At 36.8% G+C, this 22611-nt stretch overlaps 1 protein-coding gene across 2 annotated transcripts in view; it reads left to right on the forward strand.

Annotated features, from left to right (window-relative positions):
• LOC145684347 (phospholipid scramblase 2-like) overlaps positions 1 to 22611 on the forward strand; it is a 360612-nt gene that overhangs the window by 301426 nt on the left and 36575 nt on the right. For both annotated transcript variants that reach the window (XM_081756559.1, XM_081756561.1), the window contains 3 exons: positions 7163 to 7380; positions 11229 to 11393; positions 22365 to 22526. In XM_081756559.1, coding sequence (XP_081612685.1) covers positions 7163 to 7380; positions 11229 to 11393; positions 22365 to 22526 — 545 coding nt within the window. The remainder of the gene's footprint in view (positions 1 to 7162; positions 7381 to 11228; positions 11394 to 22364; positions 22527 to 22611) is intronic.

The following is a 22611-nucleotide window of genomic DNA, read 5'->3' on the forward strand; positions in this document are numbered from 1 at the left end:
CACGTAGTATGACGTTATTGACATGTGATTTTACAATTAGGATCCATGGTTCCTGACTGAGGTGCTATGGTCCATTGGTACATAGAACTATTCCTTCTAAAGTTTTCCTTTATATTGTTCCCTTATTTGAATATATATATATATATATATATATATATATATATATATATATATATATATATATATATATATATATATTTGGAAAAGTTTCGACCTCTTGGGTGAGGCTTTATAATTTTATAGATGAGCATAGATGTCCGTTCTTTTTAAAGGGGATTTTTGCTAATGTTTTACTTAAAAAGCGGAAAGATATCATCCAAAATAAAATTCTACAGTTTAACGTTAAACGATTGTACCCTTTACAGTAAGGAGACTGATGATTAATGCAAGTGAACGATGAGGGAACAATTAGTGGAATGAGAATGTACGAGAAATTTTCAAGAGTAGCCCACGAACACGCACGAACACGACATTGTCCACGAGAAAGGTCCCCGCTCAAAGCTTACAGAAATACAGTTCCTTGGCTAGTATTGCAGTATATTTTTTATTTTGGTCCGATAAAAAGTTTCAATGGGCCCTTGCCCTAAAATCACAAGTTCTTGAGATATCCGCTGATTATTAACGTCACTTAAAGGAATACGCAAACTCGTAAACTTAAAATAACTACGTCGACATTTTATCTATGGAGTATGAACGAGTCTCACTAGGGTATACGAGGGTTTTTGGAATCGCTTATTCTGAATCCGAGGTCGGATAATCTCCATGACATGAAGCGCATACATCTGTATTCCCTAATATTCTTTTGTGTGTTCGGGGCCGCGGTGGCTCAGTGGTAGAGCGTTCACCTCTGGTGCTAGGGGTCCTGGGTTCGATCCCAGCCCCCGTCATGTGAACTTTGTGGTGGACAAACACCGTGTGCGTGGTTTTTTTCGGGGTTCTCCCGTTTCCTCCCACTTTCTTCATTCCACCATTTCATTCATTATTCATCATCACCGTCTCCTTTAGCCTAACCGGCATAACCGTGGGACGTAAAACTCAAAGATTTCATTTCATTTTTCTTTTGTGTGTTCACATGATCTAAATGATATGATATTTCTTCCAATTTGTACTTATATTGAGCTGTGGTTTCTTAATAGACCTTTCGTCCTAAGTCGGTTAGAAGTTAGTCGATTCGTTAGAACGTTAAGAGTCTTCATCTCGGCGAAACTAAAATACCGCTAATTTTACATTAATTATGTGATATCTTCAAATAGATAATCGAAATGTGGAACAAGAGCGCCTTAGACAATATCATTTTACATGAGTAATCGTTATCACGACTTACTTACCTGCTTTCGATTTCGAGCCATTGAAAATCGACATTTATTTTCGCGTTTCTAAACAGCTGAAAACAAAGCCACTAGGTGATTTGCGATAACGGTACCTCACGCAAAATAATATTCTCTAGGGCGCTCTTGTTCCATATTTCAATTATCTTTTATCTATTTGAAGATATCACATAATTACTGTAAAATTAGCGGTATTTTAATTTCGCCTGGATGAAGACTCTTAAGATAAGTGGCTGGAAGAAGTCAGAAAAGCTCCCTCGAACCTGAGTCTCTATCTGACGCCGATTTTAAATATCGTACTACTTTGACAAAGCACAATTTGAATAGGGTGTCCATAAATTCTTTTGCTACACCTAAAACTCGGAAACGGTGAAATATATGTCAAAACGGGGAAAACATGTATTTCATCATTTCTAAACTACAACGTATTGAGGGAAATAAAGTTGTCTCACGTGACCTTCGAAGATCCAAGACAGGATCGAACGCAAAAGTTGCAAATGACCGCTTGAAAACTGTTGTTAAAAGAAGGAAGATGGAACAAGGCTTGTGGTTATACCAACCCTGTGTGAAATTGCGGGAGACTGAAAATGTTAACACAATCTTTGTCTGTTAGTCCTGTCAATAAACGCTCAAAAGGGGTTGTAGAGGACATGGTGGGGAACAGAATTTTTGACTTCATATCTGTGTTTCGAGTGGTTAGGAAGTAAACGTACTAAAAGTCGCCAAACCTACGAGATGAGCTGGGCAGGAGGGGCCAGGTAAGATCAATTTTTCTGTTTTTTGTTTATATCTCGAAGACGGTGGGTCGTAAAGAAAACGTTTTTAAGTTCAGAAAGAAAGCTGAGAAAATATTCTACAAGATTGTTTCTATTCCTTTTCTCCTAATGCTAATAGTTTTCGAGATATCCGCTTGCGAAAACTGCAGATTTTCTAAAAATCGTCTTCTCCTCCCTTACTTTTATAGACAAACTTTGCCTTTTAGTACCTCATCCCTTTACTTCAGCCAAAGGCCATGAAAACACTGATCACTGTTTTGCTGTTTGTTACAAAAAAAAAAAGTTGCGTTGTGTTCATGTTGAGACTACGTAGTAGGAATGACTATCTCCATAATGTGCGTTTTCGTACGAGTTCGTGTTACTTGTTTTCCTCCGTCTAACTAGATATTATACATTTGAATCGCGAGATCTCAAGTGTTTGCAGATTGGCTGATTCAACTGTACACGCCTCATGTAATAGATGTTGTAGTGTTTAGCGCCGTAATAAGCGTATTTGCCATTTGACCCATTAGAGCATTTGATGTTTGGCTTTGCCAACCACAGCTTCATACTTGTGGAAAATAGATGCTACAGTGACCATTACGGTTGTAGCTAGTGTTCGTAGTATGTATAAACTCATGGAATTTAGCAGTATCTAATGCCCTAGCAAAGTTCAATTGACGTAGGTAACAACAGCTGGTAATAGCGAGTTGTTCTTCCATGTTAGTCATCTTGTAACCGTGCATAACGATTGTTATGAGACGAGTGTGTAAATGTTAAGGCAGGCGAGTTAGGGCAAAGAGTGTCTATTAAACAGTACATACTGATTATAGGTTCGGTTACTATACAAAGAGCCTGTGTAAATAGTTGATAGATGATTCTAGTTTGAGATGGAAATATAAAAGGACTGATTAGACTAATAGTTGTTATATTGACCAGTGTTGATTATATATAATTAAAGAGCTAGGATGGAATCTAGAGGGTGATATGTGTGTATTCTAAAAGAAGATTGAAGTAAAAAAGAAAAAGTCAAATAACTGAAGTTAAACTAAATAACAACGATACACTGGTGCTGTTAGAATTTGATTTTGTGTGTGTGTGTCTGTTTCTGAAGTGTACGTTAGATTGTCATAATGAATGGTAACGAATGTGCACGTTCTGGTGAAGTAAAGTGGAAGTAATATTTTTGTTTGGAGAATATGTGGCGTAACTATTAGGCCACAGCTAGATGCTTTAATGAATTTTATCCTGAACGTTCCAGTGTCCGTCGTCAATATGTCTCTCACCTTGTGCAAAAACTTCGGGAAACTCAAAGCGTTAAAGACAGACCACGCTCAGTATGAGGAAAGATAGGGAAAGAAATAGTTATTGAAGTAATTGGAATTATGACTGTCAATCATAATACTTCTGTCAGAGAACTAAGCTTTAACACGCATATTCCACGAAGCCCAATAGACAAGGTCTTGAAAACTCACAAGTTTCACCCTTACAAAATGCATATTAAGCATGAAATCGGAGATCCTGACTTGGATCGGCGCATCGAATTTTGTGAAATCATGACTCAAATAATTGCCGAAAATAGACAGTTTTTTCACAACATCTGTTTTACTGATGAAAGTACGTTTGCTCTGAATGGACGTGTCAATACACACAATGTCAAGTTTTTGTAAGATCAGAGTCCGCATATACTGGGAGAAGAAGAAAGTCAAAGGCCCCAGAATATCAATGTGTGGGCAGGAATCTTACGGAATAACATACTTGATCCTTTGTTCATTGGTGAAACTCTAAACGGGAATCTTTATGTACAAGTTTTAAGGGATGCAATAGAGCCCTTAGTAACAGATCTGGTAAAAAATGCATCAGATGAAAACGAATTTTCTGAGTATGATATAGGCGTTATTTGGTTCCAACAAAATGGATATCTTTAACACAATTTCCAAGCAGAGCGTGAATATCTTAATATTACTTAATCCAACAGGTGGGTAGGTCGTCGTGGTCCCATTGAATGGCAACCAAGATCACCCGATTTATCTCCCAATGATTTTTTTTCTGTGGGGACACCTCAAATCCTTTGTATACAAAACCAAGCCTATAAGTGTAAACGACCCAAAGAGAAGAATCACTACAGCATGTAGATATATCTCACCAGAAACGTTCGCAAATGTCCGAGACGAATTTCATAATCGTCTTTTCTACTGCCAAGAGGTAAATGGGGCTCACTTCAAGCATGTTCTTGCATAAGATATGTGTAACGCAAATTCTAGTAATACTAATAATATTACTACTATTTGTAATAGGCATATTAGTAATAGCGTCCAAAGTAGTAGTAGGCACACTACTACTTGAAATAGCATCCTCTCAATTCGTAATGCAGACATGGCATCCAGCTAATTAAACCTTTCGGTAGATGTGACTGTTTACATATCTGTCAGTTCATCCAATGCCTGTTCTTTCGGACACGGTTTGCATAGCCATTACAAACTTGTCCAATAAATTTCAAACAACTTGATCCTTGTCATCTTCGCAAAAATTAAGTTGGACCCCACTAAGGAAGCTGCGGCAATTCTAGGTCAAATATTTGCACATCGAAAAGCTGTACTTTACAAATACCACTTTCAGCGCTTTGACATCTTACGTTTTAATGTTTCGGATTACTGGAAGTGACCATGAATTTTTCGGTGAAGGCCGTGTTAACATTTTAAACCCACAGCCACTTGACACAGGGTTGGTATTGAAACACAAAACTAACCCAATCTTCCTTCTTTATTAATAGCTTTCAAACGATATAATAGATAACTACCTTGCATTTGAAAATTTTTAGTTGGGCCCCCTCTGGAACCCTCCGAGGGAAACTGGGGCAACTTTGTTTCCATCAATATGTGTTACTTTTGAAATGATGACATACATGTTTTTTTCAGTTTTGATAGCTGTTGAGCCATTTCATATTTCTAGGAGTGGTCAAAGACTATGTGGGCACACTATATACTGTGCCTACACACACACACACACACACACACACACAGAGAGAGAGAGAGATACACTTGTATCTATACTAAGACATTGCATGTTAGGCTTCTTAAGATCGCATAAAAAATATTGATTTGCTTACGTTTGTCTCAACGATATTAAAACGTAAATACTTCGGGTCTTGCAACGGGTCTATATCCCGGCGGACCATTTCGTCACAATTAATACAAACATAAGGGTGTTCATTTATTTCGGCTGAAGGATAATTCAATTCACAACGAAAGCGTAAGGTAATCTGTGTTTTATCTGCATCGTAATTACTTATAAAACGGATAGTATTGGGGATATAAATCATTGCAGATGAAACATCTCTGTGAGCCATATTAAATGTATTACGAGCTTATACTCAACCACAATAAATTATCAATACTTACGGATTGGCCCTACCAAAAGGTACAGAGACACCGGACCTACGACAGGACAAGCGCTACAGTTGAATGACTACAGAGGTTGGTAAGGAGGAAAAGGTGTTTGAAAAACAAATGGAATGAATTCTATGGTGGATCTGACAGGAGCTGAGGGATTCTTGCTGACGTACCCACTAGCTACTCAGCTAAACGCCGAAGATATATTACTTTTCTTTTCGGAATCCTCTGCGACATACGTCGTCGACAAGTTGCAACGAGGGAATACATTCAGGTCGTAGCGCATCTATACGTATTGGTTTACGATGCTTCTCTTATTGCAAGTTATCCGAGCGGCAACGACTAGCAGCGACTTGAGGAATTAACCCACTAATTGATGCTTCCGACGAAGGGAAAAGCAGATAAAGTCGATAACGTAGAGATACATTCAAACACCCCCTTTCCACACACATTTTTTAAGTCAGTGGTCTGGGAAACTTTACAGCACTAGTCATTGTAATTCTTTAAAAAATTTTAAGCTGCCCTAAAACCCTATGTATGATATTTTTTTTTAGATTTTCACATTGTTTTCATGTTTGACCTTGAAATGACCCTACAATCAAGGGCGCCCATTAGGGGGGCAAGGTGGGGCGCTCGCCCCTTAGAAGAAATTGTTCTTCGAAATATCGTTAACCCAATAGAATTTTCACAATAGTTGCAGCAAAATTTGAAACTATATTTGAAATGTCGCTTGTACTTGCCCCCTTTGAAACCACAACATTTGCGCCCTTGCCTACAATGATCTTGACATGCCCTAATCTGGTCAAGAAAATGACATAAACGGATCCAGCGGCTCAAAAAAAAAAAAAAAAACATCTGTGTGCTTTTTCTGAATTCTTTGCAACCTTCCCTCTTTGATATTCAAATGACCTTGAAAATGACGCAATGCAGGTTAACCGATATTGGATTCGGAATCAGCGACACCAAAAACCATTGTGTAGTCTAGTGAAACTTGTTCATTTTTCATAGGTAACATGTACACCTAATTATTATTTTAGTTTACAAGGGATTGTATGCGTTTAAGTGACTATAACAATCAGTGATATCTCAAAAATATAGGGTTTTGGCTTGGTATTGAGACTTTTCATCGGGGGATAAGAGTATACAACATACTGCAAACCACCCTATTTAACGAAAACCGTATTTCCTTAAGCTCTGAGAGGGGTCCTTTACACGACTGGGAATCGAATTAGGTCCTCGCGCACCAGAGGTATGAATCTACACTAAACCTCCGTGTTCCCATAAAAGGGAACAAAATAACCGAATAATTTAGAGGGCAATTCTCTTTTTCTCCTGAACCACAACCCGTGAGTCAGGAGTCATGGGTTCAGATTCAAAAATATCGCGTCCATGACGTCATACCATGTGATCTTAAGTGCGATGATAATTTTGAATATCCCGCCGGAAAGGGTTCTAGGACCACGTGACTTCATTACCTTATGCGAGGTAACCTTAGCGGCAGGACTAATTTTTTTTTTATTTTCCTTGGGTACGTGATCTAAGTCTATGTTATCTCTAATAATAAGCCATGATAAGCATCATTTGGCGTCCCTCAGCCAATCAGAGTCGATTAAGATGAAACGCAGCCAGAACTAGCCCTATTTTATCAGTTATTTGTGACTAAATTTTATTTGTTTTTCTTCAACAGCTATGACAGGTTTCGAAACAGAAAACAGATATAAGATTTTGAACAAACTTGGTCAGCAAGTATATTATGCGAAAGAGCATTCAGATTGCTGTTCTCGGAATTGCATTGGTTCAATTCGTTCACTTGAGCTGAAAATTACAGATAATTTCGGCAATGAAGTAATTCGTCTCTACAGACCTCTGAGATGTCAAGGTTGTTATTATCCCTGTTGTTTACAGGTGAGTCAAATCAGCTTATTAATGTTTGGCATAAATTGAATGAGTTGATTAAATAAAAACGTATGAAGTCAATCATAGAGACTGAGTAACTTCTAAGATATATTTTGAAGTCTGACGTCTACACAAATCAACAATAATTTCTTAGCTGCAGAAAACTTTTTGACGCATCATTACCGAAATACACCGAAAACTGAATCGTAAATTTCGTCAGAATAGCAATAATGTGCTAAAAGAATGTAGGGTTGGGAAATAAAGATCTTTCAGATTTTCCGAATACATATATATATAAGTGAGATAGTGATATATTTAAGTTTCTTTAAATGATTGATGGAAATAAAATCACACTCACTTACATGTTCTGTACGAGTTTTTTTTATCCCGTAGAGCATCATAATCAAGTCATTTGGAGCATTTTAGCCATTAGACTTTAGCCTTTTCAAAATATAACGATTCAAAATGTCACTTCGAATTTTGGTACTGTAAAATAAATTGTTTACGACAAAGTGTGTAGGAGTTCGATATAATGGAAGGGCCCAATTGACAACTAGTGTTGGTCCCATGATGAGAAGAGAATGACGTTTCTTGACGACATATGAAAGGAGATTTATCTCTTTCAATAGAAACATATATACAGCGTGTTTCAAAAGTCCGGGAACACTTAATATTTTATTGTAGGCAAACTGGTAACAATGGAAAGTAACGAATTGCATAATTGTAAAGGGTAAAGAGTAAAGTTTGTTTTGAACAATGCTTATTTCACAGACACTCTATGTGGGAACCACGTGTGATCCTACAAATGTCTACGCAATAATCCAACTCTTGCCACACACGACCCAACATGTCTTCCGAGACTGTTGCTATTGCTTGCTCAATTTTCCTTTCAAATTCCCTAACATCATCTGTCAAAGAAGGGACGTATATAAGGTTCTTCACATACCCCCACAAAAAGAAATCGCAAGGGGTGGTATCTGGAGACCTCCCATCCTCTTTGTCCTGTAATGCACAACAAAACTGGAATCGCTCCTCTTTGTCTTTTGTATATAAGTTTTGAACTAACTGTAGTCTGTATGGTTTCATATTTAATTATTTACGCAAAACACGCCACACAGACGTTGTTGACATTTGCAACTCAAGTGAAGCACTGCGTAACGATTTTCTCGGGCTCCTTGTGAAAGCTTCTCTCACTCGTTCAACGTCATTTGCACTCACGCTTGGCCTACCACTTTTCTTCTTGGCACACAGACATCCTGTTTCAACGAACTTCTCATGCCAATTGTAGATTGCCTTTCTTGTTGGTGCTGCTTTACCGTACTTCAACCTAAATTTTCGTTGGACATCTGTTGCACTCTTTGTTTTGTCAAATTGTAGGACGCAGAAAGCCTTCTCACCTCCAGAAAGCGCCATCTAGATTTTGGTACCACCTAGTGGCGATATATGGAACTACACTTACATCTCCAATGACAAAAATTAGAACTTCAATGTTTCAAATTATTTACTTCGTTAGTTTACAAAGCTACTAGTTTGACTACAATATATTTTTTAAAGTGTTCCCGGACTTTTGAAACAAACTGTACTTTTCTAGCCTGGTAAAGTGCAAAGGTCGAATTGAAAACTAGTGCTGGTCACATGATGAGAAGAGAATGAAGTTTCTTGACGACATATGAAAGGAGACTTATCTCTTTCAGTAGAAACATACATACTTTTCTAGGCAGGTAAAGTGGATGGACCCAATTGGAAACAAGTGCTAGTTACTTTTCGAGAATGGAATAAAGTTTCTTGACGTTACATCAAACGAGACAGAGATATTTCAATAGAAAAATACTGTATATACTATTGTAGACAAAATAAGTCAAAATCTAGTCTCTCAGACAGTACAATTAGCAGTAAAATAATTATACACAGTTACCTTGTGAATTGGCCATACCTGAAATAACTTTCAAAATATATTTTGACCACTAAAAGGTAAAATAATAATTGAATTTGTTAAAATTACTGAATACAGCAAAATGCATATAACGCCTGTCTATTACCTCTTATGACACCCATCCGTAAGTGAAGGAATTCGTGTAAAAATTTGTTCAATTACTCTAAAAGTCACACATAATGATATACCAGGCGCGGCTTCATAATATATCTATTAAACTACAGACTGTTTCCGTGAAAAAGCCGTGATTTTGAAGTGCAACAACGCATTTTGTTGATGACCATAGTAAGAGAAATTTAAATTGTATCGTAAATGTTACTCAAGTTTAATGTAACACATGTTCGAAGTGTCCACCTTGACGATTGGACATTTCCCTGACCCTGATGCACATCTTATCAAAAATCTTATGAAGAGTGATGTGAATAATTCTTGGCAAACGCTGCTCTCAATTCATTATAAGATCGAGGTTTAAGCTTGAACACCACCCGGTGTAGGTAACTGCATAAAACATCACAAGAGTTTATGTCTGGGCTGAATGGAGGCCATTCTAAGCCTGTTTCAAGAAACAATGAAAAGTGATTAGAGATCACACAATTGCGGAACTTTGTGCGAAGGATATTATGCACAGCTTCTGTTGTAAATGGTTTAGCTTCATCCTACTGGAGTCATTGCCGACGAAGTGCACAACATTTACGCCGAAGACCATAATAGTCTGAAGTGACGTAGCCATCAAAGAAGAAAGGTCCAATTATGCCACTGTTTGATACAGCACACTAAACCAAAACCTTTTCCGGGCGCAAAGGTGAGTCTGCTATTTCATGCGTATTTTATGTTGTCCAAAATCTTTCATTTTGTTTGTTTACTTCACTTGACAGATAAAAGTAAGTTTCGTCTGTGCACCACAAGTTTTCAATAATGTCTTGCTCATCAGAAATTAACGTACTGAACTGATTTAGAAAATGCCGGTGCCTTCTTTTTGCAATGTCAGTTATTTTTGAAGCATCTGTATTTTGTAGAGGAACATTTGCAGGTCTTTTCGCAGAACACGCTAACATAATGTTTCAGATATTGTGTTTTCTCCTGAGAAAAGTAGCAGAGATTCTTTAGTTTGGCTATTCACAACAGGTGCTCGTACTACTGTAATACGCTGTTCTGTACGCACAGTTGGTCAGAATCCCCCTCTTCGAAGTCCTGTTACGTTACCAATGATATTGAACTGATCAACATAACGCCATATGGACTTAGTGGATGGCGCCCATGAACAATTATTCTCCAGTTGGAATCGGCGTTTGATGCCAACAAGGGAGTGTGATTCAATGAGCCAAGTTACCAGTGAGATCTTTTACTGCAACGAAAGCCTAAGGTCCGCCGTTATTTTACTGGACTATGCAACGTGAATATGATACAGTGTCATTCATCCCCTAATACTAACTTTTTGTTGAGATTTTCGTCAATGGAAAATTGAAAGTCTTCGCCTTGTCTTTCGTTTGCAGAGGTAATTTCACGCTGAACTGGCCCAACCAAAGATTTCGTGGTAGCTGTAGTTTTCCTTCCGACGAATCTTCATAATTATTAAAATATATCTGTCTGCTAATGTACTCCACCTACTTCTATTGCACTACAGATAATAGAAAATATAAAATATTCGCCACCCTGATTTCTGTGTGCACTATTGGAATCTTACTACTGAGAAAAAAAAACGGAACTATTGCGTATCAAAGTGCTCTCTGAGAATTCATAAAAAACCTCAATTGAATATTATTTTTCATATGTAAATACAACCTTTTATATAAAAGTTAAGTTGTAACCCTTGTTCAAATAAGTTATTTAAATTACCTTGGAATGTTGTTGTGACATTGTTTGTAGTGTTTGATCTTATTTCACTTCACTTATCCGTATAATTGTATTTCACTGTTTGAGACAGGTAATGGAGGTATCTGCACCACCAGGGAATGTTATAGGTAAAGTAGAAGAAGAATGGAGTATTATTATTCCACGCTTTAGGATGAAGAATGAGGCAGGCGACGTTGTATTTAAAATTAAAGGCCCATGTATAACTTGCACCTGTGGACAAGATATAGACTTTGAGGTAAGCTGTTTCCTAATAACCAAAAAATGTTCCAATGAAATGTGTTTTATTTAACAGTTGAAATGTGCATATTACACAATAAATTAACTTCGGCATCGTCACTTGAAAAGAAAATGAAAACTTCCCTTCATATTTTAATAAATACATATAAGTTAATAATTTTAATAAATTTTGCATGTGTGTAAGCTCTAAAACTTTAATACTTACAACCGCGGCCATAAATACAAAGTCATATATGTCTTATTTAAGCCATAAGGATACAGACGTCTAAAAACGAAACCTACTGGTCAAAGGATGCTATATTTATTGAACTCTTGTATCGTTCCCCCAAGAATTTTCAGTATTGCATCACAGAAGACAAAAAAAAAAACTTTTCTCTCACATCAGGCAACTTCAAAACAACATGCTAATCAAATAGTTCCTTAATCTGGTCTAATGATTTTGCTCTTCCTGTTCCAATCTAAAGGGGAACCTTAGGACACCTCAGGACATCCTAGGACAACCTGGTTAATGGTTCCACGACTTCTAGAAAATGAGGTATAAACATTACATAGAGTTCCAGAAGACAAATCAAACTAATTAATCCATGTCGATTGTGTGGTGCTGGTAAGTTTCTAATAACCTCAACTGTTGAATGACCTAATGACATATTACCATCCTCTATTACATATCCAAGATACAAAATCTTAATTTGAAATAGCATAGACTTTTTCAGTGAAAACGTAATACCATATTCTTTGAATTTATCTAGTACTTTCCCTAACAACTCTTTATAACTTTAAATATTGGGAGTATAGAACAATAGATTACCGTATCACCGTTCTAAATATCGTTCTTTAAAAAAACATAATATACCAGTTAACACTTCGAAGAACGTAAAACTACCGGATGATAGATGAAATCAGATAAAATGAAATATAACCTTCGAAGTATCATGAAAGCTTTGTATTTATAAGACCTCTCAGATAGAAACAAATGCAGATACGCCTTTTTTTAATATCGATCGCCGGAAAGATTTCTCGATTAGATACACCAGCTAACAGATCCCAATCATTTTTGCTTTCCGTAACGGGAAAGCTGTTTCATCAATTTTTAAAATATTCGTTTTCCAAAATGCAATGCTTTTTACTACTTCCTGACTGGCCTGACGTTGTCTCATATTACCACCTGTTAACAAGGTCATTGTTCTATTGGAATTGTCAATTATGAACGTAGACTTACCACTCGCCTGAGACAGTCTCCTCCCCTGCTGCTATAAGGGTGACAATCGCTTGTAAAAACCAAAAATCCTACGCTTCGTTTCTCTTATATAGAAATACACCTTCCTCGCCAGTCTCAAAATGATTAAAGTTTAATTGCAAATATGACAGCATAAATTATACTTGTGTGTGTGATATCATCTTCCCATATATATACTTGTGTGTTTATAACAGAATTTCAATACGTCTAATTCTCTTAAAGACCAGACGCAGTCGAAGAACCAAAGCTAAACTTTCTCAGTATATAACGTTAAAGGCTATCAATTCGCATAAACACGAAACGATAACATATTGCAAAATTGCTTGGGTAGGGCAATAAAATGTACACGGGATTTGGACTTTCCCTTCACCTTTTTATTATAAAAAGTCTTGATGGTTGAAAGCAGGGCAGAACTTAAATTCAAAGTTATATATCTCCGCTAGTTTTTGAAGTTTCTTCGCTCTGTGCACAGGATGTCTGTCCAGATGAAGGAAACGAAAGGCGCCGAATTTCAGAATTATTTATTTCAATAAGAACTGTTCATAACAGCCTTCGTCACTATATAACGTGTACTTGTTTCGATGGCGACTAAAACATAGTTTGGTTTCCCTTCTTCGTGCGGATAAGGGCCTAAACCGTCGAACATCCATCTTTCTCCTATATGGCCTATCGGGTGGTGCAAAAGTTGACGTTGTGGTTTTCGTGGGAGTTTTTCAAGAGTTGGCACCCCCTACAGTTCTTGATTCTGAATCCCAAGTATGCTTTTATGTTTGGCATGTAGTATTTGTTAAGGACAGTTTTATGTCATTGAAAACCCAAAATTGGGGCTGACAGATCTTTATGAATAGACTCGAACCAATGTCCTACCAATCTTTTCGGGATGCACAAATGATGAAGTAGTCCAAGATCTGGATGTTTTTGTGTACGATTCAATATGTTGTCTTTTAGTCGAAAATGTTTGGCTGCTCTCATGGTAGAACTTTTTGCTGGTTCTCCCCCTTCTAAAACTGTTATTATATGAGCGTATGCGTCGTCCTTACGCTACTCTTCTCGTAAGTTTTTCAAAAATCGAGAGTATTCTATTCGGAGAATAGGTTCCTCTAGTGAATTGGATCTGTATGCACGTAGATCTCCGATTCCCTGATGTGGGTCTATGGGGTCGAAAGTATCACTGATATTCTGCTCTAAGCGGATGATGATATCAGCCAGATGTTTCTTTTCTTCGATGTGGCAGATATCGAAATTATAGTCAGCTAAGAAAAGTCTATAGCGAGTGTATTTTCCTACCCTGTCCGGGTGAGTTCGCAAAGAGGTTAGACATTTTGCGTCTGTAAACAATTTAAATTTACGATTAAGTAAGAAATACATAAATTTGCGTAAAGCATATATAATAGCGTATAGTTCTTTTTGCCAGACTGAACTCTTGGTCTCAGTTTTTGCGAGACGTCTGCTACAATAGGAAACGATTCTTTCTTCGTTAGTTTTGGAGTCATAACAGGCTAATAGCCCACCGATCTGGTGGGAGGATGCATCTGTGTACATCCTTATCTCTAGCTTTTCGTCGAAATGATAGAGGATGGGGCATTCAAAATGTCTTCTTTCAACTTCTCAAATAATTCGTTATGTTTTCCTGTCCATTTCAATTTGGCATTTTAGTAAGAAGCTGCTGGAACAGTTCTATCTTGGTCGTTAAGTCCTTGATATGACCTCGTAAATGAGAGCATAGGCCAATAAAGCTCTTACGTATGCGTTTAGTAGTCGGCTTTTTAAAATTCTTGATCTTCTTTGCTATTTTTGGTGAGATGCTTATCTTCTCTTCGGATGCAAGGAATCCTAGTACTGGGAGTTCTCTATATAACAGGTGCGTCTTCTTGGGGTTGGCTCGGAAGTCGTGTTTTCTTAATTTTTGGAATAAAAGTTCCAAATCTGAGAGTTGTTGTTCCCACGTAGAGGAACCGATCACAGTGTCATCTGCAAAATTGGTATGCGTTTTGGTAAGCCGTCTAATAGCATTTTTATTACTATGGTTAAAGATTGGGAAGAGGAACAATGGCGTATTACGCATCTAAGGAATTTATAACTTTAGCATGTATGATTTACCTCGAAAGTCATGTATTTACTGCTTTTTGGATGCAATTTTATCTGAAAATACGATTGCGAAATGTCCAAGGTTGAAATTAGGTTTTTCCCTTTTAAAACCTGCAAAACGTCCTCCGTATTTTGAAACGGTATGCTTAAATATTTGGTATAGCTATTACATGCCTGTAGATTCAGCAAAAGCCTGAAATCTGAACTGTTTAGTTTTTTGATCGCAATTAAAGGCGAGGAGAAATTACTAGTCTGTGTCTTCGTTATAATTTTGGCATCTAATAGCTGTTGTATCGGCTTATCAATTTGATTTCTTATCCCTAATGGAATTGGTGGGGAACGGTGATGGAATGACGCACTTTTATCTATACGAATTTTGTGTTCATATCCTCTAAAATAACCTATATCCTCTGGGCTGTATGAAAACACATCCCTGTATTTGTACAATAAGTTGGTTACAGCTATTCGCTGGTATTCCGGTAAATCCGGATTTATATCAAAAAGGTTAATGTTAAAAGTTTTAGCGGTTTGTCTTAATCTGTCTTTTATCTCTTCTTGAGTACGAAATTGGTGCGTTTTCTTTCCATCTTCTTCTATTCTAAATGAAAATTCTTCCACGCCCTCCTCTGTATACGCCACTGGTGTACCTTTATTCAGCGTTATTATTCGTGCCGTAGGATTGGAAATTAGTAACGTAAGGTCGTTACTCGGTTCTCTCATGGTCATTGTCTCTAAGCCGTATCGGTCTAATAATGATTGCAGTGGAGTAATATAAAATGCAGCGTCATGAATTGTTTCTCTTTGAATGTGACTTCGCCAGAATCGTAACTTTACTGGCTGTGATGACGTTTGCATTCCTTTGCAAGTGCAAAGAGTGAGTAGTGTCTTATGACATTTTTTTCCGATTCTTTTTTCCATTGGAAACGTAGGTTTCCAAGGTTTTCTATATAATGATATGGATTTATTCTCCAAGTCTATTTGAGAGAAAAGTCTTGTGAGAATGTCATTCCCAAAAATCGGATTAAAGTCAGCATCTATGATGCGGAAGTAATGTGAGAAGGCGGTGGTGCCAATTTTAAATTTAATTAAAGCCATTTCTTTTAAAGATAGAACTTTGTTGGCAATGCCCTTGATACGAGTTTGAAATGGTGTTTACGTACATTTTGGGGGTACGTTCCGTCTTGACCGTAGACTAAGACTAGAACCCGTATCTATTATAGCTGATAGACTGCTTGCATTTACATTAATATTGAGCAATATTTTATTATTTTCTATTCCCAGCTTAACATGTTCTCGGTGTTCATTATAGGTCGTCTGGGTGAAAAAATTAGCGTACGTGTCCTCAAAAGTTTCCGCTGTTGCCTGCTCTTCTTGAGTGCTATTACGTTTTAATTGTGGTGGTGTCTGTGTGGTCCGCGCCGACTTTTCTGAAATGGCCCGCGAGGCTTGACTTTGGCCTGCGAGCCCATCTATGCGTTTCCCTGGTTGGAATTTTTAGGATTATTCCAACACGTGGATGCTCCGTCGTTCTTCTTATAACAAATTGAGCAGACTGATATTCTATCGCCTTATACAAAATTGCTCTTTTTTCTACCACCGTTACTTCGGTATTCTTCGCATCCGCTTTTTGTCCGTTTCCTTTACACTTTTTCCTCCGTTGTTGCGCCTATAATTGGTATTCATGGCATTCTGTGACACCATTAATACTAACTCGGCCATTTGATTATCTAATTTGGTGAGACCCGGGTGAGGAGGTTGTGAGGGCGGGTTTTGACTTCGGTGAGAATGCGGATTCGAAACTTCAATTGCAGAGGAAGTTGTCTGTGGAGGGGAAATATTCTGCAATGGAGGTGCGGAAGGCAACGATTGGGAAGTTGGCTGTTGGATAGAGGTTGGTAAGTATGAATTAGGATTCGTTTGGCTGTAATGGCCGTACAAAGGAAGTGATGAGGGGATGTTAGGTTGGCTAATTAAAGAATGAATTGCCTGTGACAATTATACATAATTCCTCTTTTGCGTGAGATCCTAAGCTTTTTCCAATTCATGAATTCGATCCTGCAGCCGCTGGGTTGTTGGAAAGGATTCTAACGCTACCTTTTGCAGCAAATTTCTTTGTAGTCCTAACGAAAGAAAATGAATTTTCTGTTCCTCTGAAGCTTCTGGCATTAGCTGTCTGATGGCCCTTAATTTTCTTAAGAAATATGAATAGACTGACTCATTTTCGTTCTGTTGTATTTGAAAAATTTGTAATTCCGCCCTATACGCTGGTAAATTTGGGCGGGACAGAGAAATGAATTTTGTTTTCAGTTGTTCGTAACTTAGTGTGTCAAATTGATTCTGATTTGGCAATTGTAAAACAAAGTCGAGGGCTACGTCCTGCAGATACATTGGGAGAATTTCTTTCTTCTTTTCGTGGGTCCATGCCTGAAGTAAAGCCAAATGATCGAACAGCATGAAAAATCGATCCGGGTCGTCTATACAATGACCAGAATATCTAGTTAACTGAGGTATATTAACAGGTATACGGAAGCCTGATTCTGCCATATTGTTATCACCTTTATATGTATTTTTCTCAGATCTAGTTGTCGGCATAAATACCTGCCAGCCTGTAACGAATCAATCTACCGTTAAGAGTAATGAAAGTATTTATGACAATGCGGATACTATCTGCTTTTATGTGATCCTGTTTTTAGTAACACTTACACTGTTTTGTTATAAAGTTTCTTTTAAGTCCGTGTTTTCGTTAATAAAAAGAGCGTCCCGTAGGAAAGTCCTTTTAATGTCTGTAAATAGATGCCGACGGATCTACCATGTAAAATTTCTTCGGTAGAGGAATAAAATGTACACGGGATTTGGACTTTCCCTTCACCTTTTTTATTATAAAAAGTCTTTTATATACACAAATTATAATAAGTAATTCCTCTAATATTTAGGTAAGATTAGATAGGAGCCCGGTGACCAAGCGTCGTGAGCTTTGAGGTGAGGTACTCTCGGTGCCCGTGCGTCGTGAGAAAGAGGAAAGGAACCCGGTGACCAAGCGTCGTGGGTATAAAGATGGGTACCTCTCAGGTGAGCAAGCGTCGTGAGAGAGGTTTTAGGTGTTTCGATCAATCCGGGAAGATTGATGTTGGTCGAGGCGGGCAGGTCCCTTTTAAATTGTATTGTAGGCTTCCGTCGTTGATTCTCGTCCTTCCGACTGTTAGCGATGGTAATCGACTTCTCTTCGAGACCGTCGTCTGTTTGTTCTTATTTATTACTAACACATGCAGTTCACACGTGGTTATTGCATGACGTGTAGACATGCGGAACGTTACAATATATACGCTGCTGCAAATGAAAATCATAACTGAATATAGAGATTATCACTTTCTTACTTTTGCACACAATCAGCATATATGAGTTAATCTTGTAACTAATTTCTATCCTCGTTTTCCTTGCAACATGCTAATTAAAGGAATTTCTAATTATTTGAAACAATTTTAACCAGCCTGCCCTGTTTCTAATTTGCAACTGTATCTCTTAGCGTAATAAAGCAACCTAGAAGACAAGTGGTTTTGAATTTTATGAAATATGCTTAGTACTGAATAACTGGATCTCGGCATCAGCTCTGGAAAAGCAAATGAAGATCGTCTTTCATATTTTAATGAATTCAGCCTTTATAGGCTGTAAAAACACTAATAATAGAAATATACTTGAAATGGGTTCGAACCAAGTTACGAACATCGAAGTAAACGGAAAATTCCAGATTAATATATGATCTCAATAATGGATAAATAACAAAACCTATATTACTAGAATTAAATGATAATTTTTGTATCATAAAATTATCGCAAATAAAAAATTCAAACAAGAACAAAGAAAGAAGTTTATCGTTCTATAAGAGTTGACAGTATGCGTTAAGGGCTCTAGACTAGAAGAAGCAATATAATTACAAAATGGTTGTAAGAAGAAAGACATAGATATGGCTACAATGAGAACAATCTTTTCTGAATACAAAAAAATTAGATCCTTTTTAAGTTTAAATAAAAATCGGATAATATTTAAGAAATCATACATTTCCAAATTACTAATCTGCACTATTGAGATCAGAATCATTTGTGAAAAGAATACAAATTCTCAGCAATATATTTATGACATGTTTCAACCTAATAATTACACACTCGTTGAATCGAACCACTAAGTACACAAGTAAAAGCAAAGGTTTAATTAATACTTGGAAGCAATTATAATTACTCCTACAAGTTTCGATATTAAATTTGCACACTTTATTTGATATATATTATCATACTGGGATAATAATTACGTATAAATTAAGTACGTTATGTAAATGCACTTACCCTTGTAGTCTTTTCCTACATAGTACGATTTTCCCATTCGAATTACTGTACAATTCGGATATATTATGGAATTCTTCACAAGAGTATCCGATCGTTGCAGTTGTTGCCAAATTGATATTCAACACCGTTAATGACGATCATCATCATACAGCGAACAAGGAACAAAATTAGTATAAGAAGTCTCCACAAATAGCACTGGTAGTAGTTAGTTACGAAACTTTTTTTTTTTTTTTTGCTTGAACTTCTTTTACGGTGGATCACCACCCGGAAGTCAATACATATTTTAGCTTTTCCCTTAATTACTGCGCAATAAAACGTTACATATTATAAATATTGTACTGTAAGATAGAGTTATGTCTCAGTTAGAACACAAAGTACTAATTCATTTGGTTGTGTCTTCTGATATCGAAAAAGATAACGAATAAAAGAAAATGTTTGATTAGTTTTACAATAAGCACACAAGATGGCACTCGCTGTTTGACCTTACTAGAAGTGCTCAGTTTTATTAGATGTTTATTTGTATGTGTAAAGTAATGATCTTATTACGAAATAGATATATTATTTGACCGTTTTTCGTGTTGTTTCACATCTTATTTAAATACTAATTTACATTTAAGGAAATAGCTTTTGAAAAGAAACTTACGCCATAATCCGTTGTTGCCAAATTTGAACGTTTAGCGTGGTAGACATAATAAGAAAATTCCTGGATTCTAGCGTTGTAGTTTGAGAAGCGGAACTTAGCTGTGAATTGCGGGAAAGGTCGAAAACTAATTTCTCTAGTAATTATTCAAGCAGAATTCCATCATTACTTCCTTTAGTATCTGGCATCAATAAACACTCGACACTATCTGGCAACGCTCCACTGTTCAAGCAGCGTTTAGCATAGCACCGAGAACACCTAGTGATCCACCTTAATAAGACATGTAACTTGCTACACAATTTGAAACTAGGATAAAGTTAAAAGCAACACTGAAACTGGAAGAAGTGTGTTAATTCTGGATAGAAGTGTGTTAATTCTGGAAGAAGTGTGTTAAGTGTGTATTAGACGGATAAGATCAAAGATGGAACCTGTTCCTCGGACACTGAATCTACATTGAAATGCCGCTATTCAGTATCTCTTGCCCGTTTTAATTATGTAAGAGCAATATTTACACTTAAAATGGTAGTTAGCATCTACTACTGCCGATCATATTAGACGAATAAAGCCCGAGACGAACTGAAGCCAGGGCATGTTTCTACGATGTTGAATGCTTATAAAAATAACTGTTTTTTCATTATCTGTTACACATTTTTCTATGGCTATGAGTGAAGAAACCGGAAATTGTTAATATTTACCACTTTAAGTGTGAATAGAGTGTTAATGGACACGACGGAACCTATTGTTGGAACTTCTGGATTGATTAGTAAAAATCATTTGTCACTTTCTTTTCATGATGTATGTAGATCAACATTGAGAACTAAAACTTGTATTCAACTTGTACTACTTTAGGTTTTACTAGAGAGGTGCAAGTGACTGTGGTATTTTCTCTTGAGATGGTGAATCGACGGCAACATTGAAATTGGAAATGATGAATGTGACCATCACTTGTTTGAATAAAGTGTTAACAGATACCAAACAATATTATTGATTTCTGTTATCGTTTCCCATGACATTCTTTACAGAAGAAGATACATGTTCTATAAGACCTCTGACACTTGTGCACAATATCTCTTTCAAGTATAAGATTGAAAGCAATTGCTACGTTAACAAAAAGTAGTAAATTTGTAATTGATAGTTTTAAACATTGTTCTAGACTAGGATTTCCATTATTGACCATCATCTCAGTATACACACTATGCACCCTGAAACAGAACCTTTCGTTTGATTAACTGGGTGGCTTCTGGAATAGTTTGTAAATTTTGAACCTTCTTACTGCTTTTCGATAAGTACTTACGTACCTAAAAGTACAACAAGCGAACGATACTTACAGTAAAATATGGCTGTGTTACTGCAACATAATGGCTCCGTTACCAGAGTTGTGGTAAATTTTGGCATATGTCTGATGCTATTTCAACTTTATCAGAGTTTTATATTGTTAAAAAAGCAGTAGTTAAACAAACTCCTGATCAGGTCATTGTGGATTGAAATAAATAGACATCAAATGTAAGGCAATCGAAAACAAATAGCACTATTTGCATCAATATAAACGTATTCAGAAATGCATACGCTTACAGAAATATTTAAGTTAAAATATATTGTAAATTTAATCGATAATTTTTATTTGTGTAAATGTCAAACATGCCGCTAAAAATTTTGTAAATAGGTACAGTCCGCAGCAAATAACCTGCAACATGAGCATGCAAGTTTATTGTGAAACTACGCCTAACAGCGCACTGAATGAACGTAACGTCTAAGTGGCACGAACCAGGCCAGGACAAACCTCGGCATCCTCCCATGCACACTTATTTTGGAGCAAAACAATTACATGCTCTTGTTTTAGAGATTTTGCTGCGGACTGTGCATATAAAAATTAACACAAGTTCTCAACGGTGCAGGTGCACGTTAGATATTATGGTAACAATATCTGTTTGATTCATAGGAACATGAGGCGAATGTGACAGTTTTGCAATTATTGTTTTATCAAATGAAAGGTTTGGTTAATTGATCATGGAATATACTGTTATGAACATTAGTATTTTAATGACTTCGATTCACCACGCGGGCTGGGGTTTTGCTAACAACAGGGTATATATTGAGAGAATACCGTTTCTCTTTACGCTTTCCTTCGTTTATTCAGCTAATTCCTTAGCACAAGCGCGGGTAATACCATTTATTGAGAGAATACCCTTCCATTTACGTTTCGTTTATTCAGCTAATTTTTTAGCACAACCGCGGATAATTTCCCCACAGCACTCAATACTAGGTTGTGGGGAAACCGATAACGACAATTGTGTGTTAACCTATAGATCTGAGAAATGTTCAACGAGAAACACGACTAGTCCTGGCTTTCTTTTTGTTCCTTATGTTTCAGTACCCGTTATGGATACTTCGTATGAATCACACAACTCGGGTTTTACTTGACATCATTAGATTTACTCTTGTGGATGCTATTTGAATCACCAAATGAAAATGTATTTTTTGGCCAAGCCATGTTCCCCAACCGACTAACTCATTTGTGAAAACCAAATAGGAAATTTGAAATTGGTCCATGTTGAACACTTGTACAACTGCTAAGCTATTCCCATACATGTTGATTGTACATATTAACACATTTTTTGATTCTTTATACATTGTACTAAGAATTAATATTATTTGGCTTGGTTTCAGGTGTTTTCTAGCGATGGTCAGACGAAGGTAGGGAAAATATGTAAAGAGTGGTCTGGGTTTGGGAAGGAGCTCTTTACAGATGCTGATAACTTCGGAATTTCTTTTCCTGTGGATTTGGATGTCAAGATGAAAGCAGTCATGCTTGGAGCGTGCTTCTTAATTGTAAGTAACAAGCAATTTGCGATTATAGTTTCCAAGTAGACAGTAAATATTTACTATCAGTATAGTCAGCGGCATAACGCTAAAA

This window comes from Thermobia domestica, chromosome 4, assembly GCF_964235325.1.
Source record: "Thermobia domestica chromosome 4, izTheDome1.hap1.1, whole genome shotgun sequence".
NCBI classification, from domain to species: domain Eukaryota; kingdom Metazoa; phylum Arthropoda; class Insecta; order Zygentoma; family Lepismatidae; genus Thermobia; species Thermobia domestica.